The sequence below is a fragment of the Molothrus ater genome, chromosome 6, assembly GCF_012460135.2.
Source record: "Molothrus ater isolate BHLD 08-10-18 breed brown headed cowbird chromosome 6, BPBGC_Mater_1.1, whole genome shotgun sequence".
Lineage (NCBI taxonomy): Eukaryota > Metazoa > Chordata > Aves > Passeriformes > Icteridae > Molothrus > Molothrus ater.
Window position 1 is genome coordinate 1,100,037 of NC_050483.2, and position 18,547 is coordinate 1,118,583.

An 18,547-nucleotide genomic window follows, 5' to 3' on the forward strand; every position below is an offset into this window, starting at 1 on the left:
GGCGGATCTCTGCGCGGGCCGCGGGCCGTGAGCCGCGGGGCGCCCACGCGGGGACAGCGAATCCCGGGGGGACCGCGGCGGCTCCCGGGGCACCGGGCCGGGCCCCCCCGCCGCACCGGGCAGGAAGGGGTGGAGCGGCCGGCGGAGCGCACGGGCGGGGTGCCGCGGGCGGGGAGGGGACGGCAAGGCATCCCGGCCGCTGCGAGCCGGGCGGACGGGCAGCGCCGCGCCTCCGCCGAGCGCGCCCCATGGAGCGGCTGCCCGGCCAGCGCTGAGCCCGCGGCCCCGGCCGCCCGCCCGCAGCCGCCCCCGATGGAGCCCGAGGAGCGGAAGATCTCGGTGTGGATCTGCCAGGAGGAGAAGCTGATCTCCGGGCTCTCCCGGCGGACCACCTGCTCGGACGTGGTGCGAGTGCTGCTGGAGGACAGCCACCACCGGCGGCAGCGCCCGGCGCCGCCCGAGCCCGCCGGAGGGATGCTGTCGGGGCCGCCGCACTCCTACTGCATCGTGGAGAAGTGGCGCGGCTTCGAGAGGATCCTGCCCAACAAGACGAAGATCCTGCGGCTCTGGGTGGCGTGGGGGGACGAGCAGGAGAACGTGCGCTTCGTGCTGGTGCGCAGCGAGGCTTCGCTGCCCAACGCCGGGCCGCGCAGCGCCGAGGCGCGGGTGGTGCTGAGCAAGGAGCGCCCCGGCCGCGGCCTGGGGGCGGCCCGCGCCAGCCTGGCGCTCACGCAGGAGCGGCAGCGGCGGGTGGTGCGGAAAGCCTTCCGCAAACTGGCCAAGATCAACAAGAAGCGGCAGCAGCCGCTGGCCCGGGAGGCCTCGTCGGCGGAGAGGATGGAGACGCTGGTGCACCTGGTGCTATCGCAGGACCACACCATCCGACAGCAGATCCAGCGGCTCCGCGAGCTGGACCGCGAGATCGACAGGTACGAGGCCAAGATCCACCTGGACCGCATGAAGCGGCACGGCGTCAACTACGTGCAGGACACCTACCTGGTGGGCACGGGCGAGCCCGAGGCGGGCCGGGAGCCGGGCCAGCCCGCCGCCGGCCGCCCCGAGGAGGACTACGCCAGGAAGTGCGAGGAGGTGCTGCAGCTGCAGGAGCAGCGGGCGCAGCAGGAGGAGCTGCTGGAGCACCTGGCCGCCGAGATCCAGGAGGAGCTCAACGAGCGCTGGATGAAGCGGCGGCGGGAGGAGCTGGAGCTGGCAGCGGGGCCCGGGCTGGCCGACACGGACTGCGACACCACGGAGCTGAGCGGCGGCGAGGGCGAGCTGCACCTGGAGCACGAGCGGGTCAAGACCCAGCTGAGCACCAGCCTCTACATCGGCCTCAAGCTGAGCACGGACCTGGAGGCCGTCAAGAGCGACCTGGACTGCACGCAGCGGGCGTGGGAGGACAAGGAGCGGGAGCTGCAGCGGCTGCTGGAGACGCTGGGCACGCTGGACGTGGCTGAGGCGGCGGCGGAGCCGCGCGGGGCGGCGGGCGGGGGGCGGCCGGCGGCGGCGGGGGGCGGCTGGGTGGAGCAGGCGCGGGCGCTGCGCAAGGACCGCGCCGACAACGACGAGGACTCGGACACGGGGCTGAGCTCCATGCACAGCCAGGACTCGGACTCGCTGCCCGTGTGCGAGTCCCTCGTGTAGCGCCCGCCCGGCCGCCCCGCCGCAGCCACCCCGGGCGGGGTGCCGGGGCAGAGGGCGGCGGAGGACTGCGGGCAAGTGTGGGGCAGGTGGGGAACCTCCCGGCGCGGGAGGCAGTCACACAGAGGAAACCTTTTAATTTGAGCTCTGCAGTTTGAACTTGTTCTGACTAGTCGTCCGCGGGCAGCATTTAGGCTGGCTCGCCGGTACTTTTATCTAAGGAAGAGAAAACCCACAGCGTGTTGGTGTTTCATTCACGTCTGGGATTGCTCGCTCCTTAAAGCCTGCCGCTTGCTTCCCTCCGAAGCTTATCTTGCCGGGCCTTTTAATCCTCCGGCTGCCCGCGATCTGCCCGCTGTAGTCCAGCGCTGCTCCGGGTGAGCCCTTCCCGAGCAAAGGGCCGGGACGCGCTCCCGAGCAAAGGGCCGGGACGCGCTCCCGAGCGGGGATTAGCATCTCCCGGACAGGTTCTCGGCATTGCAGAGTCACATGGAGCCTTGTGGTGGGTTATACTGGGCTCTATGGCCGTCACAAATGCACTCGGCTCCTTTACAGGCAAAAAGTCGCTACACCAAAGCTGCTGATCATTTAAACACGACGGAGGGAAAGAGGCGTCGGTCCTACTGACACTGGGATCTCCCAGGGCGCCAGCTTTTGGACGGTACTGCAGTTCCTTTTGGCAACGAAAAGGGGTGATAAATCACTTCCTTTTTTTCTTTTTCTGAACAACAGACTAAATCAAGATGTAGGTTAACATGTATTAACTCTGCTCTGCTTAGTGCTTTTCCTTATGCATAGATAAGAGTGCTTTGTTTAAAGGCATACTAAGAAATCTGTATCTGTAGTCGTTTGACAGTCATGGAAGGCAATTAGCAGTGCCTGTATGTACACAGCCTTCAACTACATTTTTTCACTAGGCTAGCTGATCTTTGGCTGAGCTTGGTTGTAGATAAACAAAGTACAGAATCAGGTTGAGCTACCGTTTTTAATAACATAGTTCATATCAGGCCAAGAGATGCAACGATAAAAGCATGACTCAAGCCCTACCTGCACTACAGCTTAATCTTTTCAGTTAGTCCAATAAAACAAAAAAGCAGCCATCAGCTGTAACATGCATTTCACTTAACTGCCAAATCTTCCTCTGCAGCTTAACTCTTGCCCAAAATATATGGTCTGCTCTTGCAATAAGAGACATCCGGGATTCTTGTATTCCAGAATAATTGCAGAATTACTTTAAGCGGTGAGAGACCAGAGAATGTTGAGTCAGGTCCCACTGATGGTGTGAACTTTTTAAAACTTCTGAGATTATTATTTATGTAAGATTATTTATAAAAGTTTTCATTTAACATTAAGAAATGGTATAAAAAAAGGGGTACACCAATAGACCAGTTCTTTATTTTCATTAAAAACCTTGCAGCCTTCTCACCCAAAGACTGCGTTCCATGCTTGCAGTGTTCTTGTTGGTAAGAATTCTGATGGACATCAGAAAATTAGGTTCAGGAGCTGCTCGGTTTGAAAGCAAGCAGAGAAATACTGTCTGTGGATTTGCAGAGGCTGTACAATTTTCTATATGCTATGACTCTTGATAAATGTTATTCCACTGAATGGGTCTCAGTTGTAACAAACTGTGGTTTATTTTAAACACTGACTATATAATTGTTTTTCATATTTAGTCAACCTTGGAAAATATTTAAGAACCTATTTTTAGAGCTAATAAAACTCTTAATAAGGCTAAAAAAGTGTTCCCAATTGAGTGTGATTTAAAAATCGTGCCAGGACTGAGATTCTGTGGTGTTACCCTGTGTGCAAAGCAAGTAGAAAGATACACCAAGGGATGATGGCATCGTCCCTTCACTTTCTGATGGCACAAGGGGCTCCCTCAGGTACAAGCAGCAGTGCACTGTCCTCAGCTCTGGCCATGCAGGGGCAGTGCAGTGGCATTTGGAAGCATCAGCACATGTCCAGAGTGAGGAATTTGGATTTCTGTGGAAGCAGAGCTGAAGAACAACTGGGGGTGGGGGAGCCCCATTGCTGTAAGGGCTGGGTGGTGCAAGGACCTGCTCACAGCTTCCCCAGGCACTGATGTGAGCAATAAACCTCAGCTGGCTTTGTGCAAGTTCTCTGTTACCACACTGAGCCAATAAAAAGTGAGCAGCTGTAGAAATGAGCTGCAAGAGGCTGCACATCACTGAGCTGCTGATAGAGCAGGCATCAGGCAGCTCCTCTGTGCAGCACGAGGGGAAGGCAGGCAGGGAATTGTCAAAGTTGTAAAGCAGAGTCTGCCTACTCATCCTCAGCTGGGAAAATCCATCAAATCAGGACAAACCCACTTCTGCTTTAGGCTGCTGAGGGCCAGGCTTGTGGGCACGGTGTGGTGCTTGCTCTCAAGGGCTTCTCCTTAGCCCAGCTAAGATGATGGCCCTGCAGAGCTGCTGGCCCTGCACCCCTGTGAGGACAGGGCTGAGAACGCTGCAGGTGGTACTGCAGTCTCAGGGCTTGGGTGGGAGCTACAGTGAATTCTTAGGGGCACCTACTGGAGTGTGTTCTTGCAGGTGAAATCTGGTAAATTTATTTGATGTTCAAACAGTTACAAGTGCAAGATGCTCACAGATTGAACTCCAACATCCTCACAAATCCCCATCTCTCTCAAACCATTATTAAAACATTAGTATAGAAGAGGAAATCACTGTTTGCCTTGGACCAGGCACTTCTCCCTTCCCTTCCTCTGGGCTTGTATATCCTCACTCAGATAATAGAGACAAGCCACAGGACGCTTGTCAGGGAATTTGGCTCTGGGGTTTTGCTGGGCACATAGCCAAGGGTTAGGAGAGCTGATTCAGAACCACAGGTAGAAGGGCAGAATTTTTATCTCCTTTGCAGTTCAGGCAGAATGGGAGAGGGAGATAGCAGCAGAAAAAAAAAAACCCTGACCAACACCATGAGAGAAAATCTACCTTCCAGCACCACCAAGAGAGATCCAACAAACACAGGCTTGGGGATACTTTAATACCATTCTCTTCTGTCTTTCAGAGTCGATTCCAACCTAATCTTTCTCTGTTCCTAAGACAGATATAGATAGCCATGAATTAAATAAAAACCTAACAGCACTACAAATCGTGTATGGTATCAGGTTGCCCTATCTATTCAACAGCCTGCTTCTCAAAGGAATCATCATGGACTGAGGCCATCAGGCTTTTCTCAGGCAATAGCTCCAGAAATCAAAACTTTTGTCCAGGAGATATAAATCACAGTACCATCAGGCCTTCGTTTCAGGCACCCTTTTACCAAGAATTACAAAGCACTCCTACACACAGGTCCTGTGCATTTGCTGCCCTTGGCCATGTTTTTTCTGACCCTACATGGCACTTTCTGTTGTGCCTATACAGAATGGAGTTCATGGGACCAGGTAGTGAAAAAAAAAGATGAACTTTAATTCAGGTGAGGCCCTGATGGGGCTCAATGTGCAGTCACACAAATGTTTTTGGCAACGACAAAGTAGGGTGGTAAAAATGAGAAATTGATGGCCCTTGGAAAGGTGGAGCTGATCCTTTCAGCAATGGACACTGTTTTATGCTGACTTGCACGCTGGCAAAAGCTTCCTTCAGGCTGTAAATATGCCCCACTCACAGTCTAAGTGAAGGTTTGGAAAGTGGAAAACTGAGGCTGGAGCTGAAACTTCTTTGACATCAATTACTCTCACCTATATTAAACTCAAAATAAGCCAAACAGCACAGCTCTTAGCCTTGACCTTGTTTCAAAAACCCACTATCAAGCAATATTATCAGAATGAAAACTCTGTGTCGAATTTGATATATTTCTAGTTCTTAGCCTGTGTAAGAGATCTGCCAGTTTGAATAAGCACTTTGTGGGAATATCATTTGATGCCTTCAAGAGGGGAGGAAAATACATTTACTGTAATGAACACCACTGACATGCAAAATGAATGACCTATTAATTATTGCCATAGATTCCAAAGCAGCATGTAGGCAGCCAAATCACAGTCTGGTTGTTTTATGGTGACAGATCTTTTTCCAAAGAACCTCTGGTCCAGGTTTCAAACAAGATACAGTCAAAGGAGGGAAGCAGGTAGGTGGGTGTGAGAAAAGGAAAACATGTCATTAAGCTTTATTATTAACTCCTTGCATGAAACATACGTTCCAGGTTTACTTTAAAAATAATCTGTGTGCCTATGTCTGGAGACACATGTGCAGAAATCAACCTCCCTCCCAGTTCTACACAACTTCAGGATTTTTTCTCCCCTCTTTAATTTTCACTGAGCTGGGAATGTAGCTTAATGCATGAAAAGAGCAGCAGAGGCCTTGAAATAACAGGTCTGGTGAGCTGTGCTGGTTAACAAGTTGAAATACAAGCCATTGTGGATTGTTGGGAGCAGTTGTCCTTTGAAGTCACTTGATATTATTGCTCCTGAGCTGGCACACAAAGTTTAGAGAAATGAGCATGGCAAAGTGCAGGGAGCCGTACATGGATGTCACTCCTTTTCTATAAACTCTCATTGCTAAGTGAACTTGGAAGCTTAACAGAAAGGAAAAAATTAATAAACTCAAAGCAAATCTTGGCTCTGTGTGCAAATTAGCCAACTATCTTCAAGCAGAATTGTCAAATGGTATTCTGAGAAACACTGTTCACATAATTTACTACATCACTTGTGTAAATGCACCAGAGCAGAACCTTCCATGCAGGGTGGATTGTCACACGCTGTCACATGCTGAATGACACACAGAGCTGGCCACTGATTCCTTAGAGTGTTACAGCTCTAATTCTGCTGGGGCATTACAGTGCACCCTCAAAATGCAACTTGTGCAGCCTTTACACACTCCCTTCATATCAGCTTGTTTACACTTCAAGCTTTATTTGGAAAGTTTTATTACAATCCCCTTACCTCTGTCAAAAATGTTCCAGAAAGTCATTGATGTTCCATGAAAAAACAGTTTCCACTCCCAATAACTTCCAATAACTTATTTCCTGCTTCCTGCCAACCTGCTCCTCCCCTATTCATCAGCACCTGCTCTGAACTTCATGAATAGCTTTGTTCAAATTGCTGGGACTCCATGGGTTCAGAATTGGAACCCTACTAGGAAGGAAGGAAGGAAGGAAGGAAGGAAGGAAGGAAGGAAGGAAGGAAGGAAGGAAGGAAGGAAGGAAGGAAGGAAGGAAGGAAGGAAGGAAGGAAGGAAGGAAGGAAGGAAGGAAGGAAGGGAAAAAGAGAAAAAAGAGAAAAAAAGAGAAAAAAGAGAAAAAAGAGAAAAAGAGAGAAAGAGAGAAAGAGAGAGAGAAAGAAAGAAAGAAAGAAAGAAAGAGAGAAAGAAAGAGAGAAAGAAAGAAAGAAAGAAAGAAAGAAAGAAAGAGAGAGAGAGAAAGAAAGAAAGAAAGAAAGAAAGAAAGAAAGAAAGAAAGAAAGAAAGAAAGAAAGAAAGAAAGAAAGAAAGAAAGAAAGAAAGAAAGAAAGAAAGAAAGAAAGAAAGAAAGAAAGAAAGAAAGAAAGAAAGAGAAAAAGAAAAATCTTTCTGTGTCTTGGCAAAAACTCTGTCTTTGTGTAGTACCTGGCAAGCTCAGCAGTATTTTTGTAGTTGCCATATGGATTAAGGACTCACTCCCACCAGCTCTTTGGTGCTGGTCTTGCTCAACATCCTTGTCCCCTCTCCCCCAACCTTTTTTTTTAATCTCCTTTTAACTTGTTTCCAAGCTACCTTTGGAATTTTGCCCTTCTCCTTCTTGGAGGCTAGCAGAGGAAGGGAGCACCTCTCCTGGGGTGACACTCTGGGTGACACTGCTGTGGAGCTTTGGGCTGGGAAGATACAGTTTCTATTGAAGAATAACCTGGGCAGGGAGTGGTGTCTGATTTCCCTGGCAGAGCGAGCTTTTGATGCAGGTATTTCCTGTGGGATCGTGCACCACCTGGCAGGAGGAGGCCTCGTCTGCCCAAGGCCTCCTGGCTACTTTCCGTAATAAAAACATTGAACAATGTCAGTCTGCTGTGCCTCAGCTCCCAGGCACTGCAGTGTGTGCTCTCCTCCCCTTCTCTGAGTGCTTACAAACAGCCTTTCCCATTTATTAGCTCAGTGGAAGCACTGCAGAGTGATCTTAGAACAGCATCCTGCTAAGGCAGTCTCAGGATTTTATAGAGTTGACTGGGGAAAAAGAAATAAAACAACAAAAAAGCCTAAACAAAAATCTGTGACTCATGGAAAGAGCACTTACATGTCTGAAACATACTATCATCAGCTTACTTGTGCTGCACTTCACATGGCTTAATTATGTGATTATTTAGTCTATTATCTCCAAAAGAACCTATTTTAATCAGTCAAATTGTGCTCATGAGCAGGTCTTTGGATAATGTGTTAAAAGCCTCTAGGAAAAATATTTAATCCTTGTTTCAATTTAATGTAATCCCCTTGTTTTAATCTCTTACAGTGTAGTTTTTTTTACATGCAAGCAGGCTATTAGTTTATGCATTTAATTATCAGGGTAGCCTTATATGGTTAGTTTCTGCCTTCCACTGAATCTCCCCTTGACAGACATACCTTAAGAACACATGAAAAGTAACTTTGGAAATTAGGAGACAGGGATCACCTTCTGAAAACATTGGTGCCTATTTTCCTACCACAAGCATAGAAGAAAATTATTTGGTTTTAATGGTAAATGTCTGGAATTTTTCTTTCTCTTTCTTTCACACTGAAGGGTTTCTTTGTAATTCTGTTATTGGTTTCCTTTTGGAGTGACCAATGACAGGAATCACGAGTTACCAGCAGGTTAAAAGTTTAAAACCAGGTTGTCATCTTTTTCTATAATTCTGTTGCTGCACATTTTCTGTGTTCTCTGTTTTCTGTCTTTCATTTCAAAAAGCATTACCCTGGCCAGGAAATAGAGTCAGGCACTCAAATTTTGCCATCCTTCACAGGAAGATGGAGCACAGAGAGCTTCAGGTGTCAGTAGCCCACAGAATGCTCCATACAGCTGCACCCATCCACAGGAATGAGCTGACCAGAAGTGCCTTTCCTCAGCCCATACAGCAAAAGACAGGTTTGAAGTCACTGTATTGTAAATTGCTCACTCTTAGCCCCAGCAGGGGTGGCTAAGCTCTTCAGCAGGTGATTCCAATGGGAAATAAAGTAACCTAATAATCTGAATATTTGAAATTAATTTTGACAGAGTCTCTGATTTCACAGTGCGGATTTTTAATAACAGCATCTCCTGCTCCCTACCTGTCAGGTGTACACTTAGAAAAGAAAATGGCATTCTGGCTTAGAGGGATTTATGAACAGTCAGGGTAGTAATGAGCATGGGCCTTGCTGCTTTCTGTTCTGGTGGGGAATGAAAGCTTTCCTGCCTCTGCACTGCCTAAGTGAAGAGGGGATGGACAGACACCAGAGTGTGGAGAGTGAAACTGTGCCAGAAGAGAAGTGAACTGAGCCCAGATCTCACCAGCTGGAGAGGAGCTTCCTGGAGGGAACCAACAGGAAAGGACAAAAAGCCCACAAGAAGCCTGGGCAGTAGGAAAGCAGCAGGGAGCAGGAATGAGCTCCTGCTATGAGTCTGTCATAGCCACCACAGCTCGTGGGTATCGAGCTGTTCTACTGCCACCATCCAGCTGGGAGGGACAGGACATCGGCCACAGCATCTTCACAGCATAACTGCATATAACAGCACTGCCTATAACAGAGTAATGAACACTGCAGCCAGGTGAACAGGGGCAAAGAGACATCAGGGGAACCCCTGTCACTACAGGACACGAAATAACACCACACAGACACACAGCTGTTCTCAAGGTAAAAAGAGAAGTTTAATTTCTGACTCCAACATTTATAGATTTCCAAAAGTGACAGTGGATTGGAGGGTGACACTGCCACCTCTCCAATGACACTGGACACACCAACAGCCCATCAAATTTCTCCTCCTCCATAAAAGAATGCAAAACAATAAGTTATTTACAGAAAGTGTGTGAGAAAGTTCATTACAAGAATGTCAACATCAGAAGGCTTAGAAAAACTTAAAAAATCAGGGCGACAACTCCTGTGTTTTCCTGAGGTTCTCTTCACCCAGTTGTAAAGGCCAGGGGCTACAGATTTTGCAACACACAAGTGTGCTGAGAATTTGAGGATGTCATTCTCAATTTTTTTTTCTTTCAAGTTAAACTTGGTAAATGTGGAGGAATGAGTGTTTCCCTAGATGATACATAGTTTATATCATCAGTTTCTCTGCAATACACTCCTTTCCTAGAGCTGCTGCTTTTGTAACCTGGGATGTTGTGTTGCTCTGCTTCCCTACGTGATTTGCCAAAAAGCTGTGGCACAAAGAAAATGGGTTATTTTAGCTTAACTTAATAGGCAAGCTTAAGGAAAAAGCAAATCCAGATCTATTACTCCAGTTTACACAAGCCAGATTAGAAACCATTGCACATGGTTTGCAAGCATGTTTTGTTAACTAGTTTGTGTAAAACAAGCCAGCTGAGTGAGACTGAAATTTCAGTTGGTTTAAGTCTCTCATCATGTGTCACCAGGGGTGATTCACGTGTGGATCACTTAATCTAGTTAATGAACACAATTACCATTTTTGACAATATTAATTGGGCCTCTATTTATACTCCTTTCTGTATTTTACCTTTATAACCACCTCCATAATTAGCAACTCCTATAGCTTTAGTATGCCTAAAGGAACAGTTTACTTTTATAGAATATATATTTCAGTATTAACTTCTCTTTCATTTCCCCTCCCTCCAATACCTTTCCCCACAGAACTTCCAAGCCTTTCTCTTCTCCTCCAGTCACCAGCAACTGGGCTTCATCTTTGCAATTAACAAAGGTGAGAGACACTGCCTGCTCAGAAATCATCTGCCAACACTTTCAACTCAAGGCTTACAACTGCTCAGTCACAGCTGTTCAATCTAAGATGCCACACCAGTATTCTGGTATGTCTTTTACTTATAAAAGTAAAGAATGGAAAGGATGGGTGTTTTCCTAGCTCAAAGATGGGTAATAAAACCAGCTTATGCAAAAGGGCACAAGCTCCACTCTTTTGCTCAGGATATCAGAGCCTACTTGTAAAAGGAGGCAAATTAGAAACCCTGAAGATGTGCTCAGCTAACCCAGTGATTTGCACATTTTCAGCTAGAGCTAATTAATATTTTAATTAGAATTGATGCAGCAATAGGACCACACAAGGTAGAAACTTATTGTGCTATGTATTTTCAGGAGACAGAGGGCAAGGCAGCCCTTGCACAGCTGGGGCAGACAAGGCAGACACCAGCTGGGATGATGGCACAGCAGCTGCAGAGGCTTGACCTGTGTCTGCAGAGGGTTAGCAGCAAAGGTGTGAACAGAAGCCAATTTCCCCAGTTCCCAATCCATTTTCCTCCCTGCCAGACCCACACTTGCAGCCTGTGGTGTGGCACAGGCAGTGCAGGAGGAGGCACAAATCTGTCTCCACCCCTGGCTGCCACAGGAGCTGTACCCCCCCCGTAGGGTGTGGAGATCTACTCAAGCACTTGAAGAATACAGGAGGTCAAGGAGTATAAGGAAAGCATTGCATTAGTCTACTGCACTTCATGGCCACATTTCTTGATAGTCTCAAGTCCATAATTTTATAGCCTGAGAATTTATGGTTTCTGGAAGATTTTTGATTAATTTACATGTTAGTGGCATAAATTGCTGCTGTATCTATAAACAGGTTTCATTCTCCATTTCCTGGACATCTGCATTTCTTTCTGCAGTAAAGAAAACCACACATACTGTAAAGATCTGTCCACAAGCAAAATTTTCCAACAATTTTTTTTTTCCTGATACTGTTAGGTGTATTTTAATTTTTCTATTTGACAAAAGTGAAACACTTTGTGAAGTGTGGCTCTGACAAAGGTCCATCACCAGGTGGGCTGGTACTGCTCCAAAACCTGCCTGGCTTCCTCACAGGTGAGCTCTCCAGCCACTGCTGTCTGCCTGGGACACTCTGCCAACATGAAAACATTCTCCTTTTCCATGTGCCATACCTGGCAATTTCAGGTGAGGAGGTCTAGGGAACTTTTGATTATTTCTTTATTTTATTTAGATATTTTATTTCCTTTTTTATTTAGATTATTGCCAGTAGAGCATTTTGACCTGACCTCAGTCCTGAAGTTTTCATCTTTACTTCAAAAAAGCCATATAAACAGAGTGTTTTAGATGAATGAAGGAAAATGCTATGGAGATCTGTACTGCCACAAAAGGCTTTCTTACACAAATATTTGATGCTGAGAAAGAATGTATCTTCATTAGGGCTCAAAAGGAATGGCTCCAAAGACATTTTATCATGCATTTTTTGATCTGCCTAGATGAAAGCCCTAACCATTATGGAGTACAAGTGAACATTAGGCCTGGTTCTGTTGTCTAGAAACCCACTGTGATTAGTGCTCCACAAGTTCCAAAAAGTTTAGTCCCTCATCAAAAGCTTGGATGTGGGAAGGTAGCTGTGATACAAAGTATGTAATTAACCTGAGAAATTTACATTTCATTCAAATTGCTAATGAACAAAATAACATCAGACACAAGAATGGAAAGTAAAAAACCTGGTGTCTAAGTCTGAAAGTATTTTAGATATTGAATTATGAGCTTTAATAAGAGCAGGCCCTGAATAGTTACTGACTGGATGGAAAAGCAGAAATAATGGAATTCATGGGAAAATAGTGCAATTGGAACTTGCTTTCAACATTTCACATGGCTTTATAAATATTTAGCACATGACATGCATATGCCCTTTTCCTACTGCTTTGTGTCTGCTCTTACAGCAGAGACACTGCCTAAAACAGATTAGGGCCTTGCAAAATCTTTATTAACAATTAGCCTCAAATACAAGAAATGTATCTGAATCTTGATTAACAGAACATGATCATTAATATAACTATTCATATTAATCATGATGTAGTCAATTATCGAGCAAAAGAACTAAAATCATGCTCAATCATAAGATGAGATGCAATGAAAATAATATCTTCTTTTTATCCTTTGCTTTAAATTGGACAGGTAGTCAAAGATTTCTTTAGAAGTCAAGAATTTCTTTGCATGGGAACATGCACTTCAAATTGCAGAAAGAGGCTTCAAAAGCACCTCACAATTCTCAACAAATTCTTTCAACAGTGTAATGTTTGCAAAAAATCAGAATACATGTTCATAATCTACTCAGGTAAACACAAGATGGCTAAGGTTAATTTGATTTTTTTTCCTGATGTCATAATTAAAGTATGAATATCATTTAGACATCAGTAGATAAAAAGTATGTCAATGAAGGACAAGTGAAATTCAAATTACTAAGGAGCAAAATTAACTTAATTTCAGAGTGGAACGTTTGTAAGCAGTGTGTAATCAGTCTTCAGTTTAAATGATTCTTAATTAAATAATCTATTATTATGTGCAGTGGGAAATCTAGCCTAAACATGTACAAGTGCAAAAGCTAAAAGATCCAGCTCCAGTCAGCATTCAAATGCAAAGAACTTTTAGTACAGTAACATTGGCCAAAAATATTTTTTTTTCTGGGGGAGCTTTTTGGGGGGAGGTTTTATATTTTTAAAAACCCCTATTGGCATGAAACACAGCTGAACAACTCACTGCATGTTTCCCTAGTTGTAAGGAGGGTCAAACTCAAGCCCAAAGGTACAAACCTTGAAATGCTGATGACATTGATGAGTGTCATAGGTTGGCATTTGAGCACGGTGTATCCATGAACAAACACAAGCCTGCAACGAGATGTTCTCCGATGCTCTGTGAGCAGCCCGTTGCTCACTTGTCACTTGGGCACAGCCCATGCCCAATTTTCTTTTCAGCAAGCAGCATGATGCTCTGCACCCCCCACTCTGGGGCAATTACTCATTATTATTCCTGGAAGGAATAACAGCACGGCAGTCCCTGAGAGCGCGTTCGGCCGTGGCGCTGAGCAAACATCGTCACTCGCGCCGTCCTGCCTCGGCTCGGCCCTGCTTCTGGAACAGCACCAGCACAAGCCAACCAGTCTGGCAGCACTGACAGACATTGCCTTCACATCAAACATCACCTCCACCCCAGAACGTGCCCGCAGGGGCTTCCTTTGCAGGATTTGCTGGGGGGAGAGAGGCCGTGGGTGAGGCACCGAGAGCCACCTCGTCTTCGGGAGCCCGAGTCCCGCTGGCAGAAGGGGCACAGGTTTAAGTGACTGTGGCTTCCAGGCAGAACTGTCCCTCAAAAGGCTGTTGCTTTTGAAAATCACAAATGGACACGGGCCAAAAAGTCACTTAGACTCTTCTTGAAAATTGCAGCCCTGCTACAGAATTCAAATGTTATGTCTTCGATACTTAAAGCTGTAAACCAATAAGAAGGGAAGCATATGGGTTTAGACCAGGACAAAACTTTTGCAATTTCATGCAAAATTTCATGGTCTCTCACTGAGACCTGCCCAGAGTTACAGCTGGTGGCTTTCTTGTAGTCAAAGAAGGGCTCTATCCTTAGGCCCATCTTTTCTAGGTCATAGCAATACATGGGTAGAAAGTGAATTAACCCAGCACTGTCCCATTGAACTGTTTGTTCAAGGCTCACATTCATGACACTGTCGCATTTTCCTGGCTGAGCCTCCACATCTCATGTCAGATCTGAGCTGCTCCTCTGAGTAATTGAGCAAGACAATATTACAGACTTATTGTGAAAGCCTAAATTCCCACAAACCCAGATACCTGACCTAGCTGATGCTCAGCTGATGTGAAATTTTCAGGAAGGAAAAAACCCCAGCAATTGTCACAGCTGCTGACCTCCTTCTAGGAAGTGCTTCTGCATCCAATTTACTTCCACAGAATGAAACTCAAGTCAAGAGCTGCCAAGACTCACTAAGGGCATCTCTAACGCTCCAGCAGGATGAACATGAGACATCCCCAAAGGTGGTTGGAGGCAGCAGCAGTGCCCAGGAACCCTCAGCTGCTGCTTCCCCAACTTTGCAAACCTATCACTGCCTTGGATCAAGGAAGAAACCTCAGCTCTGCAATCTTGCATTCAGGCTTGCTCTGGTTTTAACCTGCTGCAATTAGCATCGCTCGGTGCTGGTGCAGATAACAGAATTGCTGCTGTGGTGTAGGAAGATCCATCCTCCCTGATGGAGTGAGATCAGGAATGGATCCCCAGGACAGCCACACATCACTGCCAGAGCAACCTGACTTTGTAGAATCATGCTCTGTGGTGTGCCACTTTTATCTTTGTCATCATTTTTGTCCTTACTTTACTGCAGTGCATGAAATCAGGAAGTAGAAATGCACACAGAGATCTCTAAGATGTGCTACATTGATAGTTTTGAGATGCTTATGGTGTTAAACTGCATGAAAACAGATGTTTATAGTAAGCTTTGACATTATTCTTATGCTGGTAAATTTTGCTAGAGGGAAGAAATTGCACTCAGATGTAAGGCATTGATATCAATCTCCTTTTTTTCTTTTTTTTAACTTTTTCCTGTATCATTTGACAAAAGGAAGAGGAGAATCTTAGTCATTACTGCTGGGTGGACTTGTAGCCAAAACTGATAGCTACAAACATTAAAAAAAACCTTCTTAGCTCAGAAAAAAATGTCACAGAAGAAAAAGCACTGCCAAAACTTTATGTCAGCAAGTTAAAAGAGGCAAGACCATATCACCACTAATTCATATATTAAAAAATATTCAATTTTATGTATACTGACAACTCTTACATCCTCATCTTCAGCACAAGCAGCAAACCTTTATAGCCTGAAAACAAACATTCAGGGAGTGTCCAACCTGGCCTTTCTAAACAGCAAGCACTTAACTCCAGGTGAAACTGCACTGCAAACATGCCCAAATCCAGGCTGTGCTTCATTCCCTTGGGCTGAGAGGAGAACTGAGGCTGAGTGCAGGAAGTCTGGGGAGCCTGCAGAAGATGCATTGCCCTAAGAAAAGCCACAAGGGGAGAAATGGGGCTTCATAGCAGCAAAGCCATGGGTACAAGGGTACAGAGGGTACACAGCCAACACGGCACAGGGGGACTTGCTGCTCTCTTCCTGTGCAACTGCACCACAGCATCCAAGGAAAGCAATGTGGAGATGGAGCATCACAGAGTAGGATTTGCAGCAGCAGTTCTGATGTGTTCCAAACTATTCCTTCCTTATTAGGAGTCTCATCAGCTAATTGTTCCAGTGCCTGGAAGTGTCCTGGCTTTTCTGACAAGAGTGAGCTGCTATAACCAGCATCCAAAGCAGCCTGCCCAAGGGTTTCCTCCTCCTCCTCCCCAGCACGGAGCAGCCAGCAGGCCAACTGTTCCATCCTGAGTGTGTTACACTGACAGCTGCCCTCCTCCTCATCTCCTTTCTGCAGGGAAGCCAAGGCAAGACATGAAGGAGCTGCAGCATCTTGGCAAAGGCCCTTATTAGGCAAAACCCCTCATATTAACCTTTTATGTAAAACATCCACTGTGGTGCAGGCAACTCTGACATGGGTTTGGGGGCTGTGATGGTTCCCTACAAGATATAACCTCCACTGAGCAATGGAATCTGTTCATCCAGCACCCTGCCATAGGGATAACATCTGCTGCCTTCACATGGCTGCATCTTCTCCTTGCAGTTGCATTCCTCTGTGGGGTCTCTCCTTCCTACATTTATTTCCTTTCTGCCTTTGGCCCCTGATTTTCCAGGCCTTCTCCAGTTCCCTCAGCATGTCTCGGGGTCCCAGTGGCCTTGGGGGGCTGGGAGCAAGGAGAAAGAGGCAGGAAACCTGTGGGAAGGTGAGCAGTAGGAGAGGGAAATCCTTCCACCAGAATTCTGGGTTTCTTTAGGAATTCAAGGCCTTGGAACAGCACAGTGCAAGTGCCATAGCAATATTTCTTCTTCTGAATAGAGACTCTCCCCCTAGGAGATTCCACCTTTATGGGAGCATGTTAATTATTCATTCAGATGCTTTTTAGCTCCACTTTGTTGCTGTTGAACCAGGAACAGAACCATATAACTGAGCAATTTACCAGGCACTTAATTGAGCTCCAGACCTGGAGCAGTGTTGTCTGCAGCTCAGTCTCATGACTTAATTCCTGCAAGGGTTGAGAGAGAAACCACAGGAAACCACAAAGATGATATAACATGTCTTGGTGAGCATTTTTCAAATACACCACCTTAGGAAAAGCAAGCCTTAGGAGTATTATTGAATCTTCTAATGATTTAGCTTATGGCTTTAGCCAAAATTCCTTTTTTTTTTCCTCTCTCCTTCACCAAAAAGTTATGACCCTTTCTTTCACAGCATGAACAATGGTTGCTAACTATAACGTAATACGAAGGTGGCAGCTCTTAAACCAATCACAATGGTTCAGCTAAAAAAAGAAACTCTGTAGCAAAGTGCTGACACTGGCACTACTCCCATTCAATCTCGAGGATATATCTGAGGTGCAATTTATGGTCCATAAACCAATCCATAATTCTAACTTGGTTTGATTTCAGCACAGCAGCTTAAACATTTATGCAGCTTAAATGAAAGTGGCTAGATATACCCTGGACTCTGCTAGTGCCTTCCTGCCTTCCTTCCTTCCTTCCTTCCTTCCTTCCTTCCTTCCTTCCTTCCTTCCTTCCTTCCTTCCTTCCTTCCTTCCTTCCTTCCTTCCTTCCTTCCTTCCTTCCTTCCTTCCTTCCTTCCTTCCTTCCTTCCTTCCTTCCTTCCTTCCTTCCTTCCTTCCTTCCTTCCTTTCCCCTTTCCTTTCCCCTTTCCTTTCCCCTTTCCTCCCTCCCCTGGCACCGCCTGGATTGGTGTTTTTGGGGTGTGCTCTTTTGCAAGCCATGAAAAGCAGAGAGTTGAAAAGAGGTGGATGTGCAAGCCAGTTACGTTGGCTTTTCACAACAGTCTGTGAAAATTAATGCCAAGAAGATTTTTCACACTAGAGACCATCAATAAACTCAACTCCAAGGAGAAGAAGAGGAATCAGCCTCTCCCTAGTTTGCTGTAAAGCAGTCCCTGCCTCTCCCCTCTCTGAGCAGGGCAGGGAATCAGTGCTTGGCCATTGGGTGGGATCTGTGTGACAGTGGCTTTGCATGGCAGCTGCTGTAGCTGCTCTGCCCCAGACACACTTTGATGCTATGATCAAAACACGCTGTCATTTTGAGCATTTGCATCCCTGCCATGCCCAGATGAGCTCTAGCCATGCAAAAGGGCTGTGCTTGCAGGACTATGCAAAACATCCCTGAGGATTATACAGGAGTTTGCAGGACTTGAGAGAACTAACAGCAAGAAAAGCTCAAGGAGGAACAACAACTCCTTTTATTAAGCAATTTATTGTGTTACTCTCTGCTCCTACAAGGGGAAAAGGCTGGAAACCTGTTCAGAGGCCCAGCAGTGAATTCGATGCAACTTGTACAATAACTATGTGGCTCTTGCCAATAGAAATCAGACAGAATGTTCCACAATTAGCTGCTGACTTCTGATTTTAGGAGGATGGGTGTGAAGGGAAAAAAAAATCTCTTTCCCTCCCTATGTACTTCTTTTCAATAAGAACAAAAATAGAACCTTGCTGTGGTGTAATTAAGGTTATATATTTTAACTACTTGCTAGAGAACTATATACCTTATTGCTTTTATTTCTTAAAAAGCTGAAATTTGAAATTTCTTAGGCCATAGGAAAGTTCAAACAAATTACTATTTGTACAGCACTCTTAGGTCTTCACATGAAAAGCCTAAAAGGTGCAGAATATCTGCCAGAACAGCTGTACCATCATGGTTTAGCCAATTTTACTGGAATAAGTTTTCACTCAGTGCCCTATCCAAAGCATTCAGTATTCAGACCTACATTAACTCTGTGCTCAGAGCAATGTCCTGGATGCATTTCCTTTGCCATGCTGGCATTAGCAGCCTGAGATTGTAGGGCTCCACTTGAACAAGAAGGTACTCAAATCCACATCTCTGTGTGGATAAAATATGCCAAAAA

The 18,547-nt window shown here is 46.0% G+C and overlaps 1 protein-coding gene across 1 annotated transcript; it reads left to right on the plus strand.

Annotated features, from left to right (window-relative positions):
* The first annotated feature begins 262 nt into the window (after nt 1-262).
* Nucleotides 263-3,372, plus strand: RASSF10 (Ras association domain family member 10). Its single transcript, XM_036384338.2, has one exon. It carries the CDS (start codon nt 313-315, stop codon nt 1,642-1,644), a length of 1,332 nt encoding a protein of 443 aa, XP_036240231.1. The 5' UTR covers nt 263-312; the 3' UTR covers nt 1,645-3,372.
* Nucleotides 3,373-18,547: the final 15,175 nt, after the last annotated feature.

Bases quoted from the DNA above. Each gene is read 5' to 3' on its own strand.
- RASSF10 (XM_036384338.2), top strand. From the start codon at position 313: ATGGAGCCCGAGGAGCGGAAGATCTCGGTGTGGATCTGCCAGGAGGAG.